Consider the following 26,917-nt stretch of genomic DNA (forward strand, 5'->3'; position numbering starts at 1 on the left):
TAGAAGTCAAAGTGCTTGATCAAGATAAAAAAAATAAATTCAATTCAGTGAAATGTAGAGAAAAGCATAAATATTGCAATTTTGTGGATTATAATAAGCATTGCTTAAAGTTTTTAACTCAGACAATGAATGGAACTCACCGTATTCCATTTGTCAACCGAACGGCCATGGATTCACCGAGGTCAACAGCTCTGCTCTGCTGGCTAGCAAAAGCTCCTGGAGGGATCCAGCAAGGCTCAGAGCACGTTGTTATTCCTTCTTCCTCCTTCAATTCCTATTAATGCTGGCCAGCACCACCTAGGTGCTTCTAGGTGGTCACCACCGACACAAATCACCAAAAACTCTTGAATATGATAAATACTGAGCAATGCACTGACTGCAACAGGAAGGATGTTCTTAGGCATCAATTGAGTCTAGGAACATAAATAAAATAAAGGTTTATATGTACACCAACAAATATAGAAATACAAACTACTTCTCGCAAGATTGTAGCGGGGAAAAAAATATCAGCATAACTAAAAATACAAAAATAAAATAGCTCACCTCTAAAACCTTACTTAAGGAAAAAGGAGATGAAAAAACTAACAATATTATGTTACAATTCTTTTGGAATTCGAAGTTGAGTGTATATGTGGATGGAATATCTACAAAACAGTGTTGATATAAAGAGCTTTTAGTAAAGCAGTCGCCATTTGCTTGACTAGGACTTGGCCTCCGGATGTCTGATCATCTCTGCGTTCTTCGATCAGATTTTGAAGCTTCTGAGGCAGATCATTCTCCACAATCAGTTGCTTTGGTCTAGGATGGTGCTCGTAAACAGCCTAAAACAGTAAGAACAAAATGAATAAAAGGTGAAAACATCTCATGTCATAAGCTATGTCTTCCTCCACCTAAGTCTCCTCTCTCACATGCCACAATAATGGACATACTCCTGACGATGCCACCATCCCTGATAGGGTGCATGAAGGATACCACCCGCTAAGAATTCATATGTAGGTTTCCAGTTAACCACTAGTTTTATCACATTATTTTTTGGTTCCCCTTGTGTTCATGGCTCAGCTGTTGTTGTAAAACTCACTGAATGATAGTTTGGATAGCGATGCCAACTTTAATTAAAAAAAAAAAGGCTGAGAAAGATTACCTTTATTAGTTTTAGAAGACTAAGTCGTGCAATTGCATCTTGATGTTCAAGTCGTGCAACTAGCAATGTTGTCAGACCATTGGTAGCCATAGCCGTATTAATTCGGGGTGATTTCCTGAGTAGTATTTGCAAATTCAGCGTTAGAAACCAGGACATCATGAGCTGATTCAAACAGACAACTAGGACAAATACATTTCATTCTCTTACGTAATTATCTTCAAGAAAGGCTCCAAAATGTGCGCGAAATATTGCTCCGGGCAGTTGCAGAAGTACTTCACTAATTTATGAATTGATTCCTTCTTCAACAGTGTTTGTTCTACTTTTCTCTGCTCATTATCATGAGCCAAACAGACAGCAATTGAATCTAAAGCTATACCAGCCCAAGCTTCATCCTCCAACAGGTTCAAGTACACATCCAATCCACCGTGAGCTCGCAGCTGCTCCCTTGAGTTTCGAGAAGCATGAGCCATATCACATAGCAGAGGCAATGCATATTGTTTGAGTGGTGAATCCGAAATGATAAACTTCATCAAGTGTGGAATAATTCCATTTTCTGCAGCCTGTTCCTGTCTCCTCTTGTTGATCTTGCAAAGGTTGAATAGTGTCTTGAGGACCTTCCAAAGATGAACAAATTTAATTAGCCACATTGAGTGAACAAATCTTGTACAAAAGAGAAAACAAATTTAGAAGAGATAACAAAAAAATATCTATGAAGGTTACTCACTTCATTATGTATCTGTGAAACAAGAGATCCTTCACTGAGGTCAAGGTTTGGAATCAAATATTTGATTACATTGGCACGCTGAAGACTTTCTAAGCAATTTGGATCCATGGACAAATGGTTGATGCACTTCAGGGTCTGCACTTGGCAATAGAGAACAAAAACGAATGATTGCACTTGTAGCCTAGATGAGAAAAGGTGTTATAAACCAATGAAGGAGTACCAATATACCTTCAAGAGAATAGGTAGCTCCATCTTATTGAACATCTGAAAAAGGCGAGCAAGCAAGCTCTGGCCACACATGTAGGATTTAACCAGAGTGTGAGCTTGTGCAAAAACTAATAGAAGATCTGCAACTTTCTCAAGATATTCCCTTGTCACATCAACATTTGACGAAGACACCATCTGCAACAGCAATCCAGATGACGTAGTGCTACCAGATCTTGCATTCAGTACACCAGATCCAGATAAAATACCAGTTGTGTTCTGTGAGGCTAATCCTGATGTGGAAGCTCCATCATTTGAATTTGTTGATCCCATTGTAAGCAAAGCCTTCTTACTTGCTTTGATTGAAAGTTTCATATTACAATCCATGCTGCCATTTTCTCGCTCATGTCTTGACATCTCTGCCATCACCCAAGCCCATCCAAAATAAAGTAAGCAAATGCAAACGAGGAAGGTAAATGCAAATCCCTAACTTACAATTTCCCTACATCATCATGATTTCAAAGCCTAACAGTCAACCCTAGTCCTTTTGAAATTTGTCACTCAGAGTTGGTACAAGTATCAGAAACAAAAGTGAATCAAAGTTGTCACTCAGAGTTGGTACAAGTATCAGAAACAAAAGCGAATCTAAGTGTCTGAAATGTTTTTTTTTGCAGGTGAACAATAGAGATCTCCAATATTTGGCTCATCCTAGGTCAACTCAGACTCAGAAAGTCAGTCTTTTTAACCATATGGAGAGGGCATATGAAGAGTTCAAATATTCATGCTCACGACTACACACATAGGAAGCACCTTCTTATTTCCATGAATGAAGTTCAAACAAACTAAACCTCTTCAGTAAAACATCAATCATTGGCTGGAAAAACATTCTACAACTAACAAAGAACCATATACTAATAATAATAGCAAACTTTTTGAGATGTCCAATTCCTAATTATTAATATTATATTCAGTGATATAACATATCCACACAATACAAGCTAGCAGGTGCTGTGGGTGAAGTGCTTGAGATGAACAGGCTGTGAAACCTTTTGGCAATTCATTTTTTTCATGAAGTTTCTTATAGAACGGTTTGGACCATCACACTGTTTATACTCTGAATTTGTAATAAGCATGCCAAATAGAGTAAAGAAAGTTATAATTATCCAAATATTTGTATACAAGCTATCATCAGCAAGTTGCAGTAACAAAACAATGTAAACGTAAAGGAAGGAAAATTAACACATATTTCACTTATAGCTAAACTCTAAAAATTTAATAGTTCAACATTTTCAAAATACAACAGAATCATGAAGGACCATGTTACAAGGAAATAATAACTGATACAAAAGAATCTCCATCTTCAAGCAAAACACATTATAAATAAGCAAACCATAACTTTTTGAAATATTGGAATTACACCATAATGCATAAGCATTATGAGCATGACTCATGAAACTCTTCCTCCTATACAAATGCTATAAGCTATAGTTTAACAGACTGTACGTAGTTGCACTCTTGATCATGTTTGATAAAGTGGAATTCACAGTTGTAGATTTCATCTAGAATGATTCATAAGAGTGAATTTCTATATCTTTAACTCTGACTAATTCATACAGAAAGGATTAATCAATTAGCTTTAACTAACTTGGGTCGGATTTTTAAACTATAAAAATAATTATTGACCATATGCGCAGGAGAATCAGAAGTTAACCTGCAAATTCTGCCATAAGAAAATCAAGTTCACCATTTGTCCTCTTCTCATTTGATGCATGCAATAGTGGCAATATACTTTCATGTCTTTCTAGTCCAGAAATATGACGAACATAATCAAGTTGTCCTGAAACATGTCGAGATGGTGGTTCCTTTTCCAGAAAGCTTAAAAGCGGTCGAATTTGTTCATTCTGAGATGTTAATTGAATTGCACCGCCCGAATGACCATTTGATGCAAATTCCATATGCTTTTGTGGCTTATCAGTAGAAGTTCTACTAGCAGAATTCTTACTAAGATGCCTTGGCAAGTCAGCATCCCCACAAGAAGGCTCATGATCCCACATTCTATGGTGTTCATTCTCCTTTGAAACTTCCAATATAGCATGGTTAGGGTAGACCTTATCTCCACCAAAAAATTGCTTGTCCAACTGGGTTGCATCCATCTGTTGAGAATGAGAAGCTGGATTTTGTGTTTTCTCTAATGCTCTAGATGAAAAAGGATGGTCAAGCCTAATCTTTGAAGTGTCAATTTGACCCATGTGTGAAATTGGTGATTCACCCTGCCTGACAGAAGGCTGACTGAGAGGGTCTAAAGGACCAGATCTTGGTTTTAGCGCCAACCTATTTTGTATAATGGATAAACCCCCACCAGCTACAGAAGCCAGACGAGTTGCTTCATTCAAGCTATACAGAGTGTTAACGAGTCTAATAAGTATGCCTTTCTTCGCAGCAATTCGACAAAAGTCATTCTTTGGGGTTGAGTGCTGAAGCTTAAAAACTTGCCACATGCCATCTATGGCAAGATGAACCATTTCCCTGATAACAGAAGCAAACTCAGCAGATAGGGAAAGTCACTTGGGGAATGCATCAACTGACAGGATAGACAACCAACCTGTACTTTCCATAGTCAGCCTCAAGGAAGCCCACCAGGACTGGTATTCCTTGACATGCAATGAACATTTGCAGTGTCCAAGTACTAGATGTAAGTATACCATTAGTTTGAAAAAAAATTTGAAAACTATAAGGTACAAGAGATAAATATAAGCCTAAACCTGGATTGGCAAAGCTGTTGGAGGAAAAATGCAGCTTGCATGCGGACCTCCCTTGGCCAATCAGGCACTGCAAAGTTCATTACAACTGGAATCTGTACCCCCAGTTTCATCAACTTCCAGACTACTAGAAAATCACTATAAAGTTGTAGAAGCCTTTAAGAGGTGTGAACTTACAAGGCCAACAAGACAAGCATTTTCTTGGAAACCAGTATTGTCCCTGATTATATGATTGATAATTTCGAGTACTGAGCATATAACCTGCATAAGATTTAAAAGTTCAATATTTATTAAGGATATAAATAGATTATTTTTATGAAGCTTTATGCTTCTGCATCATATTATTCAAGACTTAGTGAAGTACAAAATCCCAACAAAATGAGTAAGCAAACTACCCTGTTTTTTGGGTTGTCAAGAAGTTCCATCAGTGGAAGAAAACCATGTTGTGACATATAAACATGTTTCTGCCTAGGGCATTGAGTGAAAAACGCCAGAAGCTTCTGACATGATGTCAGTAGTACATCTTCTGATGCTTCAGGCTTTAACAAGCTGATTAGTTTGCTAAATTCAACAGACTACATAGAAAAAGAATTAATTATAACAAATTCTACACTATTAGAAATTTCAGTTAGAAAAAGAAGTCAAATAATGCAATCTAAAAGTTCAGCCGGAAATAAAATTCATAAAGTTACATGACTAAACTATAAGGTTAAGGAAGAACAGAAAGGCCAATTGAAGGCATCACTTTTATTCAGAAAGACTAAAGGAATGGCAGTAAGTTGAACAAAGTCTCACAAATCAAGTCAATAGATGCCAGAATGCATTTATCCTAGAAAGAAATAGGTGAGTAACCATGGTTCTGATTTCTGTCTAATACAAGTACCACAATCTAAGCTTAGATTGGTGTGGCTTTGATTCAACGAGAAATCTACTACGTGAATCACATCATAAAATCAAGGAGCTGACAATAAGATGCCAAAGACCACTAGAAAGATCAAGTTACCAACAAACGACAACAAAGAGTATCAGACTGCAAGAGTGTGCATTACATGACTGCAATAGTTCAAATTATGAGAAACAAATAAAGAACCTAACAATCATAAAGGCAGCAGAACATGAAAATTTTGGTAAAAAAGAGACAAGTTAGAGCATCCTAAAAAGACCAATAAGTTAGCTTTGTAGAGTGATATGCACCAAGTCATCCTTACAAATATACCGAAATATTCAATTTTTCAATACGTGATGGAACAACTGATATAGACAGCCAGACATGCCACCTAATTCCAATGACATAAGGAGCATCCTTTACGCAAACATGGACTTGAAATGCATTGAATTTCTTCCAAGAAAATCACATAAAAAGGTAGAGAGATAAATGGACGAATTTAAATAATCATATCATACGATAGAATTGATTAAAGCATCAAGAAAGAATAAATTATCTACATCTGTAGTAAAAATCTCCAGAAAGAAATGTGCACCTGAAGAGGGAAAAGATTATCTGGTGGAAGGTTTTCGTCAAAGACCTGAAGAAAGATATAATACAACTATTAGCAAGCAAATCTTATAGAAAAGTGGAGTGAGAAAAAGGAAGAGAGGGAGATAAAAGGAGTAGATGGAGATCAAAGGAAATTTTAGTCAATAAAAAAAATAATTTTAGTTATTTGAATATATGACTGATATAGCCTTGCATGGATAGATAAGGGTCCATGTAGTCGGCCCTAATGGTTGGCATAAGCACGAATTGATAACTATAAAATATACTTGATGTCAATAGCTTACTGAACCATCAATATCAATCATGTCATCTTGCAAATTCATAACAATTTCTAAAAGCTTCCCGCTGTTGCTCTGTTCGGTTTCTAATTGCTTTTGAGCCATCCTAGCTTTGAGCTCTTTTGCCAAATCATTTCGTTGACCAGCAGAAGATGATGAAGCTTCAGCACCTTGATTTCTCTGTCTATCTAGCGGCTGGAATAAATCCTCCAAGCAAGCATCTTTTGGAGTGTCACTAAACCTACTGAATCCACCATCGCCATTATCATTGGAGTGTTGTGCGACCTTTAAAAAAATAAAAGACGAGAAGCAAAATTAATAAAAATGCATAATCATCATGCCCATAAAATAGATAGCCAGTCTTATAAAGGATCAATTTTCTAATGAAGAGGCTGTCCATAAGTTCATATGGAAAATAAAGGCCAGCCAGAAGAAAAAATACAGTTGCCAATAAATATGTGTGATGTATCTACAACTAAATACTCGTAACCTGATCTTCAACTTGATGAGATATACAAATGCAACCAAAACAAACAAATTACATGAATGGAACATGACAAATGCCTTCAAAATCTAATATTAAGTTATTAACATTATCTAGACCTCATCAAATGATGAAGAAAGTTAATGGAGATGCAAAGCAGAATATATCATAAAATAAAAAACCAACTCACCTTCTGAATAATGTTTCTCTCAGTTCTAGTTCCAAATGAGAACCTGTTGCTTTCATTAAAATTTAAACCCCCTTGGGCTTCTGGGGTGGGACTGCTTAAAACTGCTCCAGCAGAAGATTTGAAAGATAGTTTGTCATGGATAGCTATGGTAGGATCTTTAGCAGATGGCCCATCGTCTTGCTTAGTTTCTACACCATTGGATAAGGTATGCTGTAGAGGAATAGACTTTTGGTCCTCATTAGCACTTTTAATATGAGATAAATCAGTGGCAAAATGTTCCTTTTTATATTCATCCTGAAACATGGGGAAAAAAGTATTTCTGAGACAACCAAAAGTCAACTCCTGTAAGTCATCATGTTGAACTTAGAATGAAGCTTTTTACTTAACAATCGGCAACATTCAATACAAATGAATAATTGTTTATGAAAACAAGGAGATACTTGTTCAGGATCAGAAGTGCTGCTCTTTCTCTTCTCTGTTGATGGGCTTTCACTCCCATTATCTACATTTGAGTTGTCATTTTCTGGTGTAGAATCATCCTCAATGTACCTAAATTTTGTACGGGAATTGTCCAAAACATAACAATGTCAACAGAGCTATGATGAAAGAGAATAGTGAAGCTCAGGCAATCTAGTACTGAAGCGTACGTCCAAGAATCAGGTATCCAGCAAAAGAAGTCACATATTAGAGAACTGAAATAACTACTTGATACCTTAATGTCAAATATCACAATTTAGTCAAACTATATTGGTTCACTGGTGTGTCAATTGCTAGTCTGCATTGGAAACTTTTTTTTTTTTTTGCTTATACAAGTTTCACGAATATGATAGAAAACAAGTATACAGTAAAATCTGAAAAATAAAAGGTTCATATTATCATAATAATTATGTTATCTTCTGACCAGCACAGGCAATATCTACCATTTTGCTCATTTTGAAACCAAGCAGCACAAGCAAGAATTACAAATTTCACTCATTTTGACCCCCCACATTCTCCTATATTGGACGACACAATTCTCAGTTTTCTGCCTGTATCAAGTGGAAGAAATTTAAAGCCTACAGAAACCAATTTAAGTCATTTATAACTAATCTTGATCCAATCCCAACTAGCTACTCAACTAAACACATTTGGGACAATTAAAGGCTTTGATATGACATTATATATTATATTAAGTAATCAATAAAAGCATGAGAGCTTGTCTTAAACCTAGAATTGAAGTTCATCACACTCACAAACCTTCTTCAATTATGGTTTTGGCACATCATGTCATCAATGGACCTACTTATGTTCATAACATTGGCATGTTTGTTCCAGTTCTAGTTACTAGTCACAATTTAAGTTGTGAAGAAAAAATATTGATAGACGTGGATAACCAATGTAAATAGAAAAGGTCTAGGGAACAGTATTTAATCAGGGCGACAAAAAATTTATGGTCTTGATTTCACTCGAGCTGTACAGACTACAAACCAATGATCTCATTCAATGCAAGATACTCATTCAGGTATTAGCAGAAACTCCTAGATATATGGCATTAGATGTTTGTTATGCACTTTAAAGTTGTTTCTATGAAAATTTTATATCAATTAGCTATGAAGACCAATATCAAAATTTTAAACCTTGGATCTGTTAACAATGGTAGAGGCATAGAGGCACTAGTATGAAAACCTGGAAGTAGAGTAGTTATTCCATTCCTTTATCTACTTCATTCAAGGAACCAAATGCATATGAAGCCTTGATAAGCAATTATGGTGCACTAAAACTAGAAGAAACACCAACAGTGATCAAGTTTTGGACCAGCATCTACTGAATCCACTATATTCAGATTGAAGTAGATAGATTCTGGTAAAATGTAAATAAAAAACCTAATACGCTAAACTAAAGTATAATGTGCAATGGTCAAACCAAATTGATTGTGTTGTCTTTCTGAATTAGTCCACCTAATTGTGCACAGGTTGTTATTATTGAACTTATTCCAAGACTGTATTAGCCATGAAAATTGAATTGTTGCCAGTGTCTGTGTCTGCTATTACAATGATTCAAACGTACAAGTAAAGCAGAAATAGTCAATTTTGAAGTTTTTCGGTGTTGGCTTGTGCACCTATCAACATTTGAAGGAATATTGAAAACATGAAAGCCTAATTACTGCAGACTGACTATCATGCATAGAGATTGCTAAATCACATATTGGAAGAATAGGCCATGAACTTAATGGATAGCACTCTTACTTAAACGATCCACCATTTTGTCGTAGTGAGGACTGCAAAGCACGCCTTGAATTTTGGATCCATGGGTGCAATAACAGCGTTTTAGCATCTGGTCTCTGCATTGCATCCTGAAAAGTTCTTCAAGTACTGTTACTAAATAGAGGACAAGTAATGCAAGTGAAATAAGTGTCTGCAATAATTACCAGAAATGGCAAATAATTTACCTTCTTAAAACATTGAAGAAGAAAATCAGTAATATCAAGTGAAAGACCCTCAGGTATAGGAGGATGCTCATCCTAAAAAAAGAAAATTACATCAAATCATACATCCTGGCTATTTTCCAGAGGCAAACTACAAAAACTCTTGACGTATTACATAAAGGAGCAATGATAAAGTTTAGTTATATAATAATAAATAAATAAATAAAGATTAATCATATCCTATACTATCAACAAAATATAAAAGTGCTTATATGTACACTAAATTTTCTCCTATGAAGAACACTGTTTTGGGCAATACTGCTTGTCAATATAATAGCAGTATCAATTCTTCATTCCTTAGAATTTAATTTGGATATGTTCTGACTGCTGAGAACTCCCATCCCACTATGAGGTCTCGGGTTCAGCTCCAGGATAGCCCAGCATCTTCAGGTTTAATCGAGAGCTCTTTGCATATCAACAGTTTGTTGGACATCTTTCAACATGTTATGACATTTAATATATTTTTTATTATTTTATATTATGGAGCTACAGATCAACTATTGCAGAGTAGTAACATTTTTGTTTTATCATTCTACATAACCTCAAATATTCACCTTAACATTCTTATCTCTATTATGCAATTTCCTGCATATGTTGTTTCCTAACTGCACAATAATCTGACTGATAAATATGATTGGTTGTGCCACAATATATAAAATTCGCCATAACACAAGACTTTAGAAGCTTATTTCCTTTTCGTAACGCACACTTAGCTTCATCAATATCTCATTGTTGAATAGTATACTCAAGACATAATATTAAAAAGAATTTCTTGTTCATAAAAGCATCCTCTTACTTCATTTCTTATTGAAATTAAATTTTGTATATTTAGTTGTAGTTCTACTTCTTCTAAAGTTTTTAGTTTCTAAAATTTCTCTTCGCACTTCAAAGTTCTAGTTTATTTTACCTAGACTTTCTTTCATTAGCATAATAATGTATGCCATATCATATACAATATGGGTCCAACTTTTGTATTAGGGGATGTGTATAATTCTGAATTGTGTGAACTTGATCCACCCTAAGTTGAAAAAGTCACTGGTTAATAATTGGCTTTTCAATGTTGGACAGAGATGAAGATGGTGGAATCTTCATGGTTCAATGAAGGCTAGGTGAGATGAAGTGAGCCAACAGTGAGAAGGTCAGCAAGTGCAACTTGGACTTCAAGCAGCAAGCAATCATCTTCCAATTGAGATTAATTGATTTGCTATGGATGGGGATTCAACTCTCTGTAATGGCGCTGAAAGAATAACAGAAGTAATAAGGAGACTGCTAGCAGTAACAGATTGGGTAAATATGTGGTATGTGGTAAATGTGAATGAAGGTGAAGCACAATGGGGCTGTGTAAACAACGAAAGCAACAGAAGCAGAATCTTGTGGCATCCTATTTGGATAATGATAAAGGCAACATTCAGTGAGGACAAAGCAGGCAATGTGCATTCCGTAGTAGAGAGGCATGAAGTTGGAGGGTAGATCTTAAATAAGCAACAACATTGCAAGCAACTTCGAGCAATGTTTGACATAGAAAGGGAGTGAGAGAGAGCTAGTATGAGGGAGGTTTTTGGGTGGGTGGTTGTCATATGTGAAAGGAGAATGGGAGAGGATGGGCAAGAGAAAGAAAAGGGGCAATAAAGAAACTGCAATCTTTTATCTTGGAAAAAGGAGTTTATGTCCCACCCAATGAATCTCGTAACAAGTGCCCATCGGCGAATCTTGTAAGTTCCATCCCCCCACTATGCAACACGACTTAACTTTAGCTTTGAAAGCACGAACAAAAGTCACACATCTCAGATCAAACGCTGATACAGAGAGAGAGAGAGAGAGAGGCCCAATATTAATACAACCCATAGTTTGTAACCATTCCTTAAATGTCAAGGCATGAAGGCCTTATGTCGTAAAACCCTTCACGCCAAAATACAAAAATGGATGCCTAATATGGAATAATGTAAAAACAACCAAATTAAGAAAATGAAACACCTAAATAAACAATTAATTGAGCCCATAATACAAGTACACAATACAAATTTAAAAAACTAATGCGATTATATAAGTTATCTTTTTTCATGAACCAAAACAAGGTGCAAAGGTCACAGAGCAACCATGTGGTAGTATCCAGACATACCCTCCTTATATGCTTGAATGTTTATAACTGATTGCTTGTTAATACAAGATGTTCCTTTACCCAAAAAATTGCCCTTAAAGTTTTCATGAGTTTGACATGCCTTAATTAGTATAAAAAATGTTATGCAATAAAATTTACAAATCATAGCAAGTACCTAATTGAATTGCCTTAACATGAATTATCTTGGCCTTTGTTAATGCATAATTTTACTTTTATATTAGTTCATTTTGGTTCTTCCCCGGAATACATGTTTCATTCCTTTTTCTCTTCCAACTTGTTCAGTAACAAAGATCTCATGGATGCAGATAGAAAGAGTTCATGAAGCCACAAATGAAAACACAATATTCCCCTTCAAAGCTATTTAAATGTAGCTTTCTGTACCTGAACTATTCGAAAAAGTGCAGGCATTGGTTGTAGATCACTATATGGCGGTACACAGGTTAACAACTCTATGACTGTGCAACCAACACTCCAGATGTCTGATGCAGCTGAAACACCAGACATTTCAATAACCTGAAAACATTTAAGTAGGTATAAGACAAAAAGATTTCCAGGATACCCCTTGTATCATTACTCTAAAAAGTAATATGGAAAAACCTAATAGTTACAGATAGGATAACAAATGATAACTGAAACCTCCACTTGTTATTTGTATTATGAGAACTCAATGAGTTGTCTTCCTATGAGACAAAGCAGAAGAGACTATTAAGACAGTGAATTGTGAAATTTTATGTTCAGCAATATATTAGAACAAGATTCTCTTTTCATTTTTTTCCTCCCTAATTAGCATTTTAACTAGATTATACATATATAGCTCACTATCAATCTCCACTTTCCCAAGTTGAACTTTTAACATGACAGTTATTGTTTACTTAACATTTGCGTCAACAAACATGATTATCAGAGAGAACACATTGCTTTAATACCAACCTCTTAATAACATACTATTAACACTAAGAAAGAGATTATAGATAAGTCTCTTGCCAATGCAAATAGTGTAGATATACAAAATTATAAAAGAGCAGTTTTATATGGCTGGTTACCTCAGGAGCCATCCAATATGGTGTCCCAAATACCGAATGTGCATTGACATCTGCTTCTGTGAGTTTTGTCGCGACACCAAAGTCAGCAAGTTTAACAAGGCCCTATAGATAATTATTGGCAATACCATAAGAATCACAAGCAAAATGTTGACATCAAAATCAAGTGAAATGTAGTTGAAATCTATTGACCCAACTGAGCATATAGGTCCTATGAATTATCTCATGAAATTGAATCAAAAAGAAGTTTAGTTTAACAATAAGATGGCTTGGTTTTTAGAAAATGTTACAGAAAGATAACTAAGGAACATGAAACTCCCATATCCAAATGTTGACAGGCATAGCTTAGAATGGAATACTTGCAGATGAGTATAAACAGGTGGAGTTTATGGAAAAAAATATATATCACAGTGAATGATTCTAATACATAGAAAAACTCGATCTAGTAAGAGATAGAATATTTTGATTTCATATAGTGACGAAAAGACATGCAAATGGCCACTTGTCAAGATGTTACTACAACAACAACTAACAACAACAACAACAACCAAGCCTTATCCCACTAGGTGGAGTCGGCTACCGTCGTGTTACTACAACAACAACTAATAATAATAATTAATATACTAATAAAGGTTCTATGTGAATGCTGGAATGTTATGCATGATGGCCAATGGCAAATGTCTATTTCCAACCTTGGCTCACTGAAGTATGTTGATATGTCCAAGTTGGGGAGTCCAAACGTCATAGGAAACAAAGCAAAATAATTTTTATTAAAGAGAGATCGAATGTGAGCAATAAGTAACGATCATGGCACAAGAATCTTAGTACTATTGAGCTTATGGTTCCAGGATCAGATGTCACTAGGCTCATGTCAAAGATGAGTAGCTACAAATGCCTGCCCACACAACCTGAGCATGGGTGTATAACATGTTAAATCATACACAATAAAATAATATATGTTCTAATTTCATATATAATACATTAAATTTCAAAGATAAACTTTTTTCAAACTGTGATACACCTATCGAGGAAAGACATGGCACGTGTGAAGAGTGAAGAAGCATTAATGTGACATCAGAGAAAAACTATCGAACAATGCCATGAAAGGTGATTTTTCATGACAGAACCTTAAGGGAAAAGTGACAGAGACTCATCATTTGGAGAAATTAGAAGTTGTATTACAATTAAAAGGACAAGGAAGGGTGGTCGTGATTACCTCCTTTGTGGTCAAGATGTTGGCACCCTTGATATCTCGATGAATAACACCTTGCTCATGCAAATAGACCAACCCCTCCAAGACCTTTTCATAATCATAACACAAGAAGTCATATGACCAATATAATAAAGCAAGAGATATATTCTATGAAATCACAAGCAAACCTGAGCAATATAGACAGCCACCAATGGTTCAGGGAATGGTCCAAATTTATTAGGTTTGATGATGTTAGCAAGAGAACCAATGTCCACGTACCTGTAAGACCTCCATCAAGTAAATGTGGGTGTGACTAAGAAAGTCTACTATAATAAATGCTACACATAAAAGGAGGTTAAATAGGACAATACTCTAGAACAATGTGTAGATGAGTCTTTGTCTTGATGGACCCAAGATATTTCACGATGTTTTTGTGATTGAGATTCTACAAGAAAAAAAATAAACTTGAACAAGATCACTTGCAACAAGATTGTAAATACCCAATTTAGTATCAAAATGAAATTGTGGGCTAACTAAGAAGATTTATAAGGCTTATTTGAGTCTACTATTATTAATTTGGACTAACCATTTTGGATCTTGAAGCACATCAAGTTAAATGGACAAATCTCCCAAATAAGTCAGGCTGTAACATATAGTATTGGACAGACTTGGTCCTAAGCTTGATGAGATCATCCAATGAGAAAGGAATATCTATAATGCTAACATTGTTATTAGGCTCGCATGCCACCAACCAGGATTTTTGGACCTCAACAAGATCATCAAGCCTTAAGTGGTAAATATTGTGATAACCCAATTTAATTTCACATCACAAGTTGTGGAATAACTAATTTGATTTATAAACCATAGATGAAACTGCTACAGTTAAATTAGGCTTAAGCATCTTGATTCAAGGTCTGACCCAATGGAGTTAACGGGATATAAGTCCCTCATCAATGTTGAGGTCTGACAAAATGATAGTAGAGATTGAGGCTTGATGAGATGATCCAATTAGACAGTGTTGCATATGATGGTAGAACCTCCATCTATCCACATGCAAGCCCTAAATGGAAGAGATAGTGAAAATCTAATTCAGTTAGATATTGAAAATAGAAATGTTATAGGAAAATTTACAAGGCTTAGATGAGTCTAATACCCTTAACTTGGGACCAATTCAGGCCAGTGGTTTTAGTTGATTAAGTTAATGAGATAGTCTCTCATTCAAGCTGAGCCGAGACACGTTGTTTACTTGACAAAAGTTAGTGTGCACACTTCACCAACTAAGAAAATTTTAAATTTTCTTTCTGAATTACTACATATACTAGTAAACATCAATTTGAAATACAACTTCCTGAATTAATGAGAATCCAATAGGTTATTTGTTTAAACAGTGTTCTTCCTAGCTATCAGTGAATAAGTAGAATTGATAATGCATCAATAGCATTTGTGATGATTGCTATCTAAATTCTTTCTACTTATTGGTCCAAACTTATACAATATACAAGAATCTATTTTGCTGGATGGCTATGTGAATTCACATGGAAGTGTTGTCACCTGATACAAGATGACAAATTCACATATCCACACTGTATATCCAACCAGTTAGACTTTGCAAAATGATATTGTTGATTACCAGGGTTGTACTAAGCTAGCAACTACAATGCAAAATTATCTTACCCGCTCATAAAATGCAAAAAATGCTGCATAGGGACAGCGAATTAGAAAGAGGTAAAGGCATAGAGAAGACAAGAGACAATAGCAAGCATAAGTGTATTGGGAAGAAATGACGAGCTAAAAAAAAGCCTAAAATGCAAGGAACAAAAACTGATAGTGACTTGAGAAATAGATGACAAAATGTCCAAGACCTGTACTCGATGGGTCAGATAAGGCTTTCTAGCAATCACAATGAGTGACATAAAAAAATCATTTAATGCCAATAATTAGGAATAGTACCCTTGTTGCAGTAGCTTACTCAAATTTCAACATTCAATGACTTGAAACTTTTAAATACTACAAATCTTCAAAAGAATAGTTACCTTTAGTAGATCAATTTCTTGCTGGATCATGATTTGTGATGATGGAGAGACAATTTGCAAAGAAAAAGAAAACATTAGTTGAAACCAAGCAAAAAAGCCTATTGTGTAATTTTAAGAAATTCCATAAAAACGTACAGGAAGACAATTCATAGATTCATTGTCACAACTAATAAAGCATTATCACTACTCATACTAAGTTAATTCTATGCTGCAAGTGTACTTTAATCAATCAACGGACAGTATGTGTAGAAAACAATCTTAAGTAGTCTCATCTTCTAAACCAATTAAAGCAACAAAGGTAAGCAACATAACTAGAAATAATTGGCATTACAACTAAAAATGGATTGAGAAGAAATTTGTTGTACAACACTAGTAAATATTGTCTTGACAACTTACCCTACCAAAAAATAGGAGTAATCCAATATTAACCGCTTTGAAAGGGAGAAGGACCTCAATGATAGGACATTTTTTAATTATGCAACCACAATGTCGCACTGCACTTTCCCTAAATCCGTGAATACAACTTGAAAAACCCCACCCCCAATAATGCTCTGTTTCGGAGGAGGTGAGGGAAGGGGAGGGGAGGGTAAATAAGGGGAAGGAGAATTTTGATTCTTGTTTAGGATGCAATGAGTTAAGGAAGGAAATGGATGAGAATAGTAAGCTTTACCCTAGCATGGTCATGAATCGCTACAATTTCTTACTCTTTGATTTGAGGTGTAAGGAATTAGAAGAGGAACTCAAAAATATTTTATTCCAATTTTATCCCTATTTTAAAATATTAATTCTCAAATTAACTGATCTATTTAAGTATCTCGTCTTTGCGTCGTCGCTCCTCACATAATGTGCGTCATCACCGCCCAGTATCCAATCGCTCGCACTCCACAACGTCAGTGTCGGCCCTCGTTGCAAATCTCTTCGAAGACAAAACTCAAGAGACAAAAACAGGTAACCCTAATCTTCTTCTTCTCCTCCAAGGACATGGACTTATCCAAAGATCATACGTTGTCTATTTTAGAACCTTCTATATCTCAGCTTCTACATGCAATACTAACAAAATTTTATAATTTCTCATCCGTCCTCTACATTCGTTCTCTTTTTTAAGAGGTGAGGGTATGTTTGTAACTTTATATACTTAACTTTCATTCCCCTTCCTTTCTTCCCAAATAAGGTAACACATGTTATATTAATGAACCTTCCATCCCTTCCAAACAAGGATAATATAAATATTTTACTTCCCCTCCCTTTCCCTTCCTTCCCCTATCTTCTTCCGTTTAATGAACTTTATCTCACCCCATCCAAACATAGCGTAAAAAAAATAAAAAATATAGAGTACATGTTGCATGGCAATAAACAGCGGCATATTATAGTACAGTATGAAACAATTGAGTCAAACTGTCAGAAGAACACTTAGAAATAGAACTCTCCAACGAGATTCAATGCTAAAGTTTAGTTTCACACTCAAGTGAAGCAAATAAGCATCCGAGAGCGAACCATGATAAAATTCAGATCCTCTTGCAGGATATTCTCCAAGGAGACCTGCTTGATCGCCACGAAGTCCACATTCTCCAGGTCAAGACCCCTGTACACTGTCCCATGCGCCCCTTTCCCGATTTTATCTCCGAGCATCTGAACCTCGCCACGAATGCAAAATTTAGAAGAAAAAACAAATAGAGAAGGACCTCGAGCCTCTTTTCGCTTAACGGACTCACGTATTTGTTGTCGAGTGTCTTGGACTTATGGAAATGCGCGGGGGTCGCCTGCCGAGACATCTTAGAGAGAAGGCCGCCCAACAACGCTAGTCGAGAGCGGAACCACGAGATCCAGCGCCGGGGATGGGATCCCGAGGGATATTACCTGCATTCACGGGGCTCCCCTCCTCCATCCTCCATCGGAGGGGCGAGTCCGGCAGCGAATCGGGATGCGGAAGCCGACGTCGTGTGGGAGAGGGAGGAGGAGAGTCGGAGAGAAGAGAAGGAATGGGCGACGTCGTGGGGTGTGGTTCAGTGGTAACTCTCATGGTGTGGAATGGAACTGGAAGGAATGTGAAGGTAGAACAGCTGGATTCCTACTTTTGTCTAGGAATTGCCAGTTAATGGCTCGTCGGGCCCGCCCGACCACGGCCGCAGTGAGCTCGAAAACTCAACGAATAAAATTTAATTTTATAATATATTTTGTGCTTAATATATAAAACTTTGAATTATAAAACTCATGAAATATTAAAAGTAACAAATATTATATGTTATTCATGAAATTAGCATAAATAAATAAAAATAACCATCGTAACTAAATATACTGGGTAGGATGTCTAATTGTCTACGTGGCATTTTCATTTTAGTACTTCTAGTTTTAGAATTTATTAAATTATTTTTTCAAAATTTTTATTTTTTTGTTACCACTAGCAATACTATCTAGTACAATTTACAAAGTTGTAAATTTAAGCTTACGATGCATACACTATTCATTTATAATAAACAAAATACTTCTGAAATTTAAAATTTAATGAGTTATAGTAAATAAAATGTGGCATATTTAATGAAGTTAGATTCTTTTTTAAATTTAAATCATAAATTAATTATTTTTAATTACGTAAACTTATGATACATTTTTAAAACTGCATATTATAATTTTACATTATCATTTTTAATTACATTTATAATTCATATATGTTACTATTAAAAAATAATCATATATTTATAAATGAATTTGTTATGATATATATTTATTTAACTCAAATTTAAACTAAATAAATGAATCCTATTAAATGAATTAATGGTGCTAATAATTAGAAGAAAAATGACAGGTTCAAAATTTTGTCAATGTTTTGAAGATAGGATAGCAATGGGTCAGATTTAAATGAGATTATATATCTTCAGTTTCATCCTTTTTATTATATCTATCTCTATCTTCATCCTCGGATATTTAATTTTTATTCCATCATCATATCCATTAATTATATTATATATATATACACGAAAATGCTGATGTCATTGGGTCATCCACGTATAACACATGTCATATTTTGTTACTTATGTCCGTATAATGGAGCGAGTAAATAATTCAAGTAGACATAATATAAATATATATAATTTAATAGATATTTAAATCGGATACGAATAAATAATTAATCGGATTAAAAAATTCTCCCATATATTCTTTTATTGGGATGGATATAATCCTTTTTTACTTTGAAGACCTTGAATTTTTTGTTTTTATTCTAAAAATGTAAACGCTAGGGGGCAAAATGGAAAATTTGCCGTCCAGCCTTCCGTGTCCGAATTGGGTATTTATTCGCGTCCCTGTGATGGGGAATGAGCATCATTTTCGCCCCTTCCACCTTCGCTAGCCGATCGAAGCCTTATCGCGGGATCCCTATCTTGGTTTATGAGGTATCTCTCCTTCTCCGTGCTTTGTGTTCTTCATTTCCTTTCGATTTGTTGCCTTTGAAGGTCGCTTCTGCTTTCTTCTCGAGATTTATGCAAGGAGATTAAACTCATGGTACTTGAATGCTAGATCGCGGTTTTTTGTTCGTTGTACAGTAGATCTTCCATTTTTATTGTAGATCTGCTTTTGCACAATATGAACATGGCGTCTCGATTAATCGCTTTATTATTTATTGTCATTTTGTGCGGAATTTCCTTTACTGTTGTCTGATCGGAATGTGATTTTGTTATGTTAGCTTTATGGATGGTGATTTCACGGTGCAAAAAAATAAAAAATAAAAAAATCATACTAAGGTCTGTGTTGATTTTTTTTTACTTGTCTAACGTATTGTTAATATTTTGCAGCTCGAAGGAGAAACCCACTCTAGGGTATGTTGATCGGCTTCCCTTCATTCAGACTGCTTTAGCTTTCTTAAATATGCTGCTGCGTGGTTTAGTTATGTTGCATGATACGTGGTTTAGAATGTCAGAAGTTATGATAACCATTCTTTTTCTAATGCAGTGGTACGCGGATAAAGACCCGCAAACGGAATATAGCCGCTCCTTTGGACCCTGCAGCTTTTGCAGATGCAGTGGTCCTGATATATCTGGAAAATGCTGGTGATCTGGTAAATTTTATTAGGAAATGTTACACAATCAGCCACCTTTTTTCTCAAAGTCAAGTTATGAAGATTGAAAAAAAATCATGCTTTTAATTGCTTATTAGATATAAGAGAATCAAGAGTTTTCATTTATATTTGTATATGTTGTCATTTGGAACCAAAACCCAGTTTGCTTCTGTGCTGACAACCTGCTTAAAAATTGCGGTTGTAGCTTGAATTGGTTATGGATATCACAAGTCAGAATTTTATGCACTCTAAAGACAGATGTTTTCAAGGAAAATTTCTCAAAAGACACATCTAAAGTTGGAATTTTCACACTCGATTTCAGAAATTTCCAACGGACGCATTTCCCTTATGAAATCCCAAAATATCCCTTAGTAGAACTACCCACTTTCCACCAACAACCCACTCATGCATAGGAGCCAACAAGAGCCACCAAGGTAGTTTGGCCAAAATCACTTTGATGAACCTTAACATGCCACAGTGCAAAAGTTAAACTATATTTGGAATCAACATTTTCTCACGAATACATCCATACTCTTTTATGGTTCATGCATGGAAATACCATCAACTTGGTTTGCTCAAACATTTTCATTGACCTAAACATCTTTAAAAAAAATAATCTCGATCTCACGAATCCAATGGTACACATATTTGTCCAAAACATCAATGTATAGATCCTCAAAAAATTCTGATGGGAAGTACATACTTTGGGAATGTCTAAAACTAGCTGCCCATGTTGAAAACATTTCAACTTTCGATGTGTCCTTTGGGAAATTTACCTATATTTTATGATTATACATGTACAAATGAAATTATTGATTTAGGATAATCTCCTCTGGCCGTGCAATGGCAGAACTAGAAAAGTAGAGAGGTAGGGAAGAAATTCAAGGGTGGCAGTATAAGAGAAATAGGGCTCCTGTCTAGAAAGGGAAAAAATATTAGTCAAATTCAAATACTCTAGAAGCCATCTTGGAACAGTTTAGGACCAAACTGCACTTCATTTGCTGAGGGACAGTTCATGACTTACGGAACCTGTATATTTTGTTTAATTGAATGTTATATAATTGATATTCAGTTTTTTCAACATTTCTTTCTTTGAGATTTAAGAATGTTTATTGTGCCTATGTGCTTGCTTAAGAAGTATTATCATATAGTATTCATCACTAGCTGTATGTCTATGCTGACCATGATTTACAAATTATTCTTGATTAAGAAGCATAAGCTTATTATACTCAACAGTAGCTCTATAACTATGCTAAACATGATTTACAAATCAACTATAGGTATGTAACTATACAAATTGTAGTTCAACACACACTAACCATAGAATTCATATTAGTATATTACAACAATGAGAACCATCTAATTTTATTCTCCTGTTTAATTGTACAATTACATATGTCATAGACTCTCAAAAATCTGTTGTAAAATGACACATGTTTGTTTAGAATTTTTATTGTCATTTTGAAATTCTTCACCTGCCAGGAACTTGTTGTAAAGAACGTTGAGGCTTCAGATCTTAACTTCTCAAGATATGGCGACACATTTTTTGAGGTAATTTGTTTATATTTTTTCTTTGACCAAGAACATTTCCATATTGTTTCTGCGCTGACACGACTTAGTCTATGTCGACTTTTCTCTGTTGGCCTATCTTGTTCCTTGTGTTTGCATGTTTAGTGATATGGAACAACTATACCCTTTTATTCTTGGTGAAAGGAGGTTGTAAAACTGACCTATTCATGTAATGCCAAAGCAACCCTTACAAAATTCTACTGTCTGAAGACATGCCCATAGCAAAAGGGGCAACATAAAGCTTCCCTTGCTCAACAATCAACACAAGCATTTTTCTTCCTTGTGCAGTGTAATCAGAATTATTTCCCAATCCCTTTTGAACAGCTCAGCAATATTATCGACAGTCCTCCAACAAGCAGCAGCTGGTCCTCAAGCACTAAGAGACTTCTCTGCAATCCATCTCAGCCTCTAGCTTCTTAAAGCCCAAAGTCATTGCAGCTTCCAGTCCTAACTCAATATTTTTGAGCTCCACATTCCTTGGGTATATTGGAGGAATTGTTTTGAAGAAGCGTCCTTTACACTCTCCTTCCACATTTCTGATTAAACTTCTAACACCAGTCTTTCCTAAAGGATGGTTTAGAACAGCATCAACATTAAGTTTACACTCATTTTACATTTCTGATCAAACCTCTCACTCCAGCCTCTTGGAAAGGAGGGTTTAGAGCAGCATCAACATTAAGTTTACACTTTCCTTTCAAATTCCTGATTAAACCTGTCATTCCAGCCTTTCCTAAAGGAAGGTTTATAGAAGCATCAACATTAAGTTTATTTCACTGGAGCTCACCATTTGATGTGTTCCGTTTTTCATCTCCCTCATCTTCCCCAAAATATCTTGCTTGGAATTCATCTACCAGGTTAAAAACAGCAAAATCTGGTCTTGAGAGTCTGACGGAAATCCTTATTAAAGTAGCTACAACTGTGCTACTGCCACAGGTACTAGCAGACTCTTCCAAACATTAGACTTCATCAATTCTATCCATCCCATTGCATCTGCAAGTCTGAGGAAGTTATCTTCTTTCCTCAGTACAACTCCTTCCCTGGTCATTGGATACAAACTCTCAATATATATGCATACATTAAATTTATTGTTAGACCTTTTCTATTCATTCTTTCCATATTCTTTACTTACCATTTGAAATTGATTACCTTTGACCAAGCTGGAAAACTGACCTAAAACTTCGGGTGGGGATTGTTAACAGAAAAACCAACCTGGCTGTACATATTATATATTGTATCTACATTTTAGTGTCTATCCTAATATAATATATTCTAAAATATCAGTCATTAAATCCATATTTAAAATTTATTATAGTGTATTCTATACAATAGTACATGGTATTAATATATAATATTTACTCTGTATTTATGCTTTATAACCCCAAAGAAATGTGGAACAAGAGGAACATGAAACCAGAACCAAACCGATCACAATGGATTCTGTTTTATCTTTTCCATATTTTCACTGATCTTTACTGCTTCAGGTTGTCTTCACTGGTGGTCGGACACAACCAGGTACAATAAAACCTGATGAGGGAGAGAGGCACCCTTATTCAGTTCTAGATTGCCAACCTAAACGTGAAGCCATCTTGCCTTCAGTTCTAAACATTCAGAAAATTTTGCGGAGAAAGCCCTTTTTGATCAAAAACCTTGAAAATGTTATGCAAAAGTTCCTCCAATCTTTGGAGCTTTTCGAGGAGAATGAAAGACAGAAACTTGCCATATTTACTGCCCTTGCATTTTCTCAGAAGTTATCAGGCCTCCAGCCTGAGACTGTGTTCCAATCATTGCTCAAGGACAATCTCGTTGCCAAGGGAATAGTGCTCTCCTTTGTTACAGTGTTCTTCAAGGAATATTTGGTCGAAAACAGTTTGGATGATCTTATATTGCTTTTGAAGAGAGGTAAAATGGATGATAAACTCCTTGATTGTTTTCCCATTGCCAGGCGCTCTGCAGAATGCTTTTCCGAGCATTTCACGTGAGTATATTTCTTCAACATCTTGATGCATAATAATTCAGAATATTTCCTAAGCTTTTAGTAGGGTTTTTTTTTTCTGGTGAATTCTTAGTATATTTTTGAGTGATTTCACATATGTTTAGGGTTCTAAACAGTTGTGCTACTGCACTATCTACAATGGATGATACGTGTGGGATTTTCCAATTTTTGTTGACATGAAAAAGCTTAACATATCTATAAGGCTGACAAGAAAAATTAATATGTTACAGCTCACATGGCTATTATCATACTATTATAAGTATTATTCTCTAGCACAAGGTCTTACAAGCTATTGTCATACTATTGTAAGTATTATGCTCCGGCACAAGGTCCTACCAGTTAGCAAAGGCCTTGCAACAACTTCCAACATTTTGCTTATCTCCATTGATAAAATTGTTGATTTTGTCTCTCTTGTAACTCCCAGTAAAGAAGGACTATTAGCTCTGGTTGAGTATAACGAGAAGAAAATATTTGAAGTGAAACTGAAGGAAATGAAAACAGCACTGACAACCCAGATTGCTGAAGAAACTGATATCTCTGAAGTTATACAAACTGCAAAACAGCATGTCAAAGATGCCAACTTACCTGATATTGAAGTTGTACGTATCTTGTGGGATATGCTAATGGATGCTGTTCAATGGTCTAGTAAAAACCAGCAGCAGAATGCAAATTCTGTGCTTCGTCAGGTAGTTTTTTTTTAAGCATTTTATTCATGTGTTTTGATCATCTTTAGCATATTCCGCACTTTGATTTCTCATGGATGTAAGTTCTGACCCTTCTGTGTTAGTTATTTGTGTAAATATGCAAATGCAATTCTTCATCTCTACATTCTTTCTCCAAAAGTTACTATTCATGTTACTTCAGTATCAACGGCATACATCTGGTTGTGCCTTTGGTAAATTAAGGGCCTGCATGATAAACAATAGTCTAGAACCAGAACCGCCACACCCTGTTGACCAATCTACCTATTGTACATTGAATCAGACCCAAAATATGACTGCCCAAAAAACTTCTATTTTTAGTTTGTGCCAGGTAGGTCTTCAATTTTCTTTCCCAAGGAGGAGAGGATCGAATTACTTCATGCTTTCATTTCTTTATGCTCACTATTTAAGTTATGTTGCTTGCTCTAAGCTTTCGTTTCCTTTTCCTGCTTTACTGGCACGGTAGTATTGGTTGACTCCATCTTTTACCTATAGTTTATGTGTCATTGATCTATTTTATGTTCTTATGAAATTCAATACACAGTTTAATTTACCATGATAACCCACGGGCCAATTTTCTACCTCATCAGGTGAAGACATGGTCCGGACTTCTGAATGCCTTTTGTACTAGTGGGAAGCTGGAACTAGAATTGATGTACAAAGTCCAGATCCAGTGCTACGAGGATGCCAAACTGATGAAGTTATTCCCTGACATTATAAGGTCCCTTTATGAGCAGGACGTGCTCGCCGAAGATTCCATTCTCCTTTGGTTCCGGAAGGGTGCAAACCCAAAGGGCAGGTATGCTGCTAACTTATCTTCCCTATCATTTGTTTGGATGTAAAAGATGCCTGTGAGAGTGGCTGTGTTTTTTTCCACCGATGTCATTCAGGTCGTATATAGTAGGGAATAGGGAAGGTAAAATAAAACAGAGTGGGCAGTAGTAAATGAGAAGAAAATATAGATGATGGTGAATGAGGAAGGATGAGAAAATAAAATTCTTACAACCTGTTTGTTTGACAAGATTGAAATGAGAAGAATTTGATAAAATCTTGTTTATTTGTGAAGATGGAAATGAGGATTTTCTGTAAATAATATTCTTTTTCTGACCTCTTCCACAGCCTGCTTCTCTTCCCTAATCTTCTGTCTTCGTCTACTGGAGAAATAGATAATTTTTTCCATAGAAATTGTTATTCCAGTCAGCATTCAACGAAATCACTTTCTATAAATTTTTTTTAATGGCCTTACAATTTTTGCAGGCAAACTTTCGTGAAAGCCCTGGAGTCATTTGTGAACTGGCTTGAGGAAGCTGAAGAGGAAGAATGATTAACAAACGGTGATTGCTTGGAACAGACTAATAGTTTATGGGTACTTCAGTTCATTACTCGTTTCATCTGCTAGCCACATTATGATGCTTAAAACACACCCCTATCTACATGTTCTGTAATTTATAAAACCTATATTTTTAAGCGAAACTATCTGAATTAATATGCCTCTCATCAGATTTCTTGAAGGATAAAAATGTTTCGGACTGTTTCTTCGTAGCTACGGCTGATTGACTGGGCTAGCTAGGTTAGGTGGTTGAGAGTCGATTGGGGGACGATGAGCTGAGTCAGAAAGATTTATTATTAAGTTGGATGAATTGAATGGTGTTTGGGTTGAAGAGTCGGGAAGAAATGGGCAAAATAAGCTAGAAGGCTAGGGTTGAGCTGCACTGCTTATGTTATTTAGATGGGGTGAGAGAATAGATGGAGTCACTAGGATGGTGGATTTCATCAGAATAGATAGGGTGAGAGAAAATTTATTAAATAAAAGAGAAGGGAGGAGAAGGGAAAAAAATAAAGTACTTATATTTTTATTATTTAAAATGGATGAAAAATTCATTGACGTAACATAATTTATTTGGGAGAAAAGAAAGGAAAATAATATTTTTAATTTTAAAAAAAGATAATACAGATAGAGGACGGATAAAAAATTATAAAATTTTATAATATTCCATATAGAAGTTGAGATATGGAAATTCTTTGAAGGAGAAGAAGAAATTATGATTATCTATTTTATCTTCTTTAAGTCTTATTTTCGAAGAGATTTGCGATAAGAGTTGACGTCGATGTCGTAGAATGTGAGCGGTTAGATATTGTGTAGTGACAGTGTGCATTGTCTGAAAAGTAACAACACAAATACGAGATATCTAATGAGTTAATTTAAGAATTAATATTTTAAATAAAAATAAAATTAATTTTTTTTAAAATTGGAGTGTAAGAAATTTCATGAGTGTAAAATTTATCTTTCTTAACTCATTTCATCTCAAATAAAGATAAACATTTTCTTTCTTTATTTATCTTTCCTTTTCTTTCCCTTACTCCCTCCGAAGTAAAGCGCTTAGAGGGTTATTAAATGTTTTTAAATTTTTATTAATGTTAAAATCTTTTTTGTAAAAGATAGAATCCGTCATCTTAACGGTCCTACATGATTGGTT

The 26,917-nt window shown here is 35.3% G+C and overlaps 2 protein-coding genes across 2 annotated transcripts; one reads left to right on the forward strand and one right to left on the reverse strand.

Annotated features, from left to right (window-relative positions):
- Positions 1–521: 521 nt before the first annotated feature.
- LOC141815863 (MAP3K epsilon protein kinase 1-like) lies at positions 522–17,985 on the reverse strand. Its single transcript, XM_074703728.1, has 24 exons — positions 17,839–17,985; positions 17,621–17,755; positions 16,127–16,147; positions 14,465–14,538; positions 14,282–14,372; positions 14,118–14,201; positions 12,905–13,006; positions 12,243–12,374; positions 9,707–9,778; positions 9,504–9,610; positions 7,719–7,827; positions 7,279–7,572; positions 6,611–6,889; positions 6,310–6,354; positions 5,224–5,403; positions 5,006–5,089; positions 4,832–4,923; positions 4,672–4,755; positions 3,781–4,595; positions 2,094–2,488; positions 1,866–2,000; positions 1,349–1,755; positions 1,142–1,256; positions 522–821 (listed from the first exon to the last, which is right to left on the reverse strand). The coding sequence occupies exons 1-24, from the start codon at positions 17,896–17,898 to the stop codon at positions 645–647; spliced, it is 4,089 nt and encodes a 1,362-aa protein (XP_074559829.1). The 5' UTR covers positions 17,899–17,985; the 3' UTR covers positions 522–644.
- A 1,460-nt stretch (positions 17,986–19,445) lies between these two features.
- On the forward strand, positions 19,446–25,951 carry LOC141815879 (uncharacterized). The gene is made up of 8 exons (XM_074703746.1): positions 19,446–19,515; positions 19,915–19,938; positions 20,072–20,177; positions 21,660–21,728; positions 23,228–23,721; positions 24,164–24,425; positions 25,031–25,239; positions 25,698–25,951. The coding sequence occupies exons 1-8, from the start codon at positions 19,511–19,513 to the stop codon at positions 25,762–25,764; spliced, it is 1,236 nt and encodes a 411-aa protein (XP_074559847.1). The 5' UTR covers positions 19,446–19,510; the 3' UTR covers positions 25,765–25,951.
- The last annotated feature ends 966 nt before the right edge of the window (positions 25,952–26,917 follow it).

This window comes from Curcuma longa, unplaced genomic scaffold (assembly GCF_044706935.1).
Source record: "Curcuma longa cultivar G26 ecotype Majalengka, Jawa Barat unplaced genomic scaffold, ITB_CL_G26_1.1 contig_11566, whole genome shotgun sequence".
In the NCBI taxonomy this organism is placed as follows: domain Eukaryota; kingdom Viridiplantae; phylum Streptophyta; class Magnoliopsida; order Zingiberales; family Zingiberaceae; genus Curcuma; species Curcuma longa.

Bases quoted from the DNA above. Each gene is read 5' to 3' on its own strand.
- LOC141815879 (XM_074703746.1), top strand. The intron at 19,939-20,071 runs GTATGTTGATCG...TTTCTAATGCAG, and splicing joins AAGGAGAAACCCACTCTAGG to TGGTACGCGGATAAAGACCC. The intron at 20,178-21,659 runs GTAAATTTTATT...TTCACCTGCCAG, and splicing joins TGGAAAATGCTGGTGATCTG to GAACTTGTTGTAAAGAACGT.
- LOC141815863 (XM_074703728.1), bottom strand. From the start codon at position 17,898: ATGTCTCGGCAGGCGACCCCCGCGCATTTCCATAAGTCCAAGACACTC. The intron at 14,539-16,126 runs GTAACTATTCTT...TTTTTCTTGTAG, and splicing joins AAGAAATTGATCTACTAAAG to AATCTCAATCACAAAAACAT. The intron at 14,373-14,464 runs GTATTGTCCTAT...GAGGTCTTACAG, and splicing joins CATCTACACATTGTTCTAGA to GTACGTGGACATTGGTTCTC.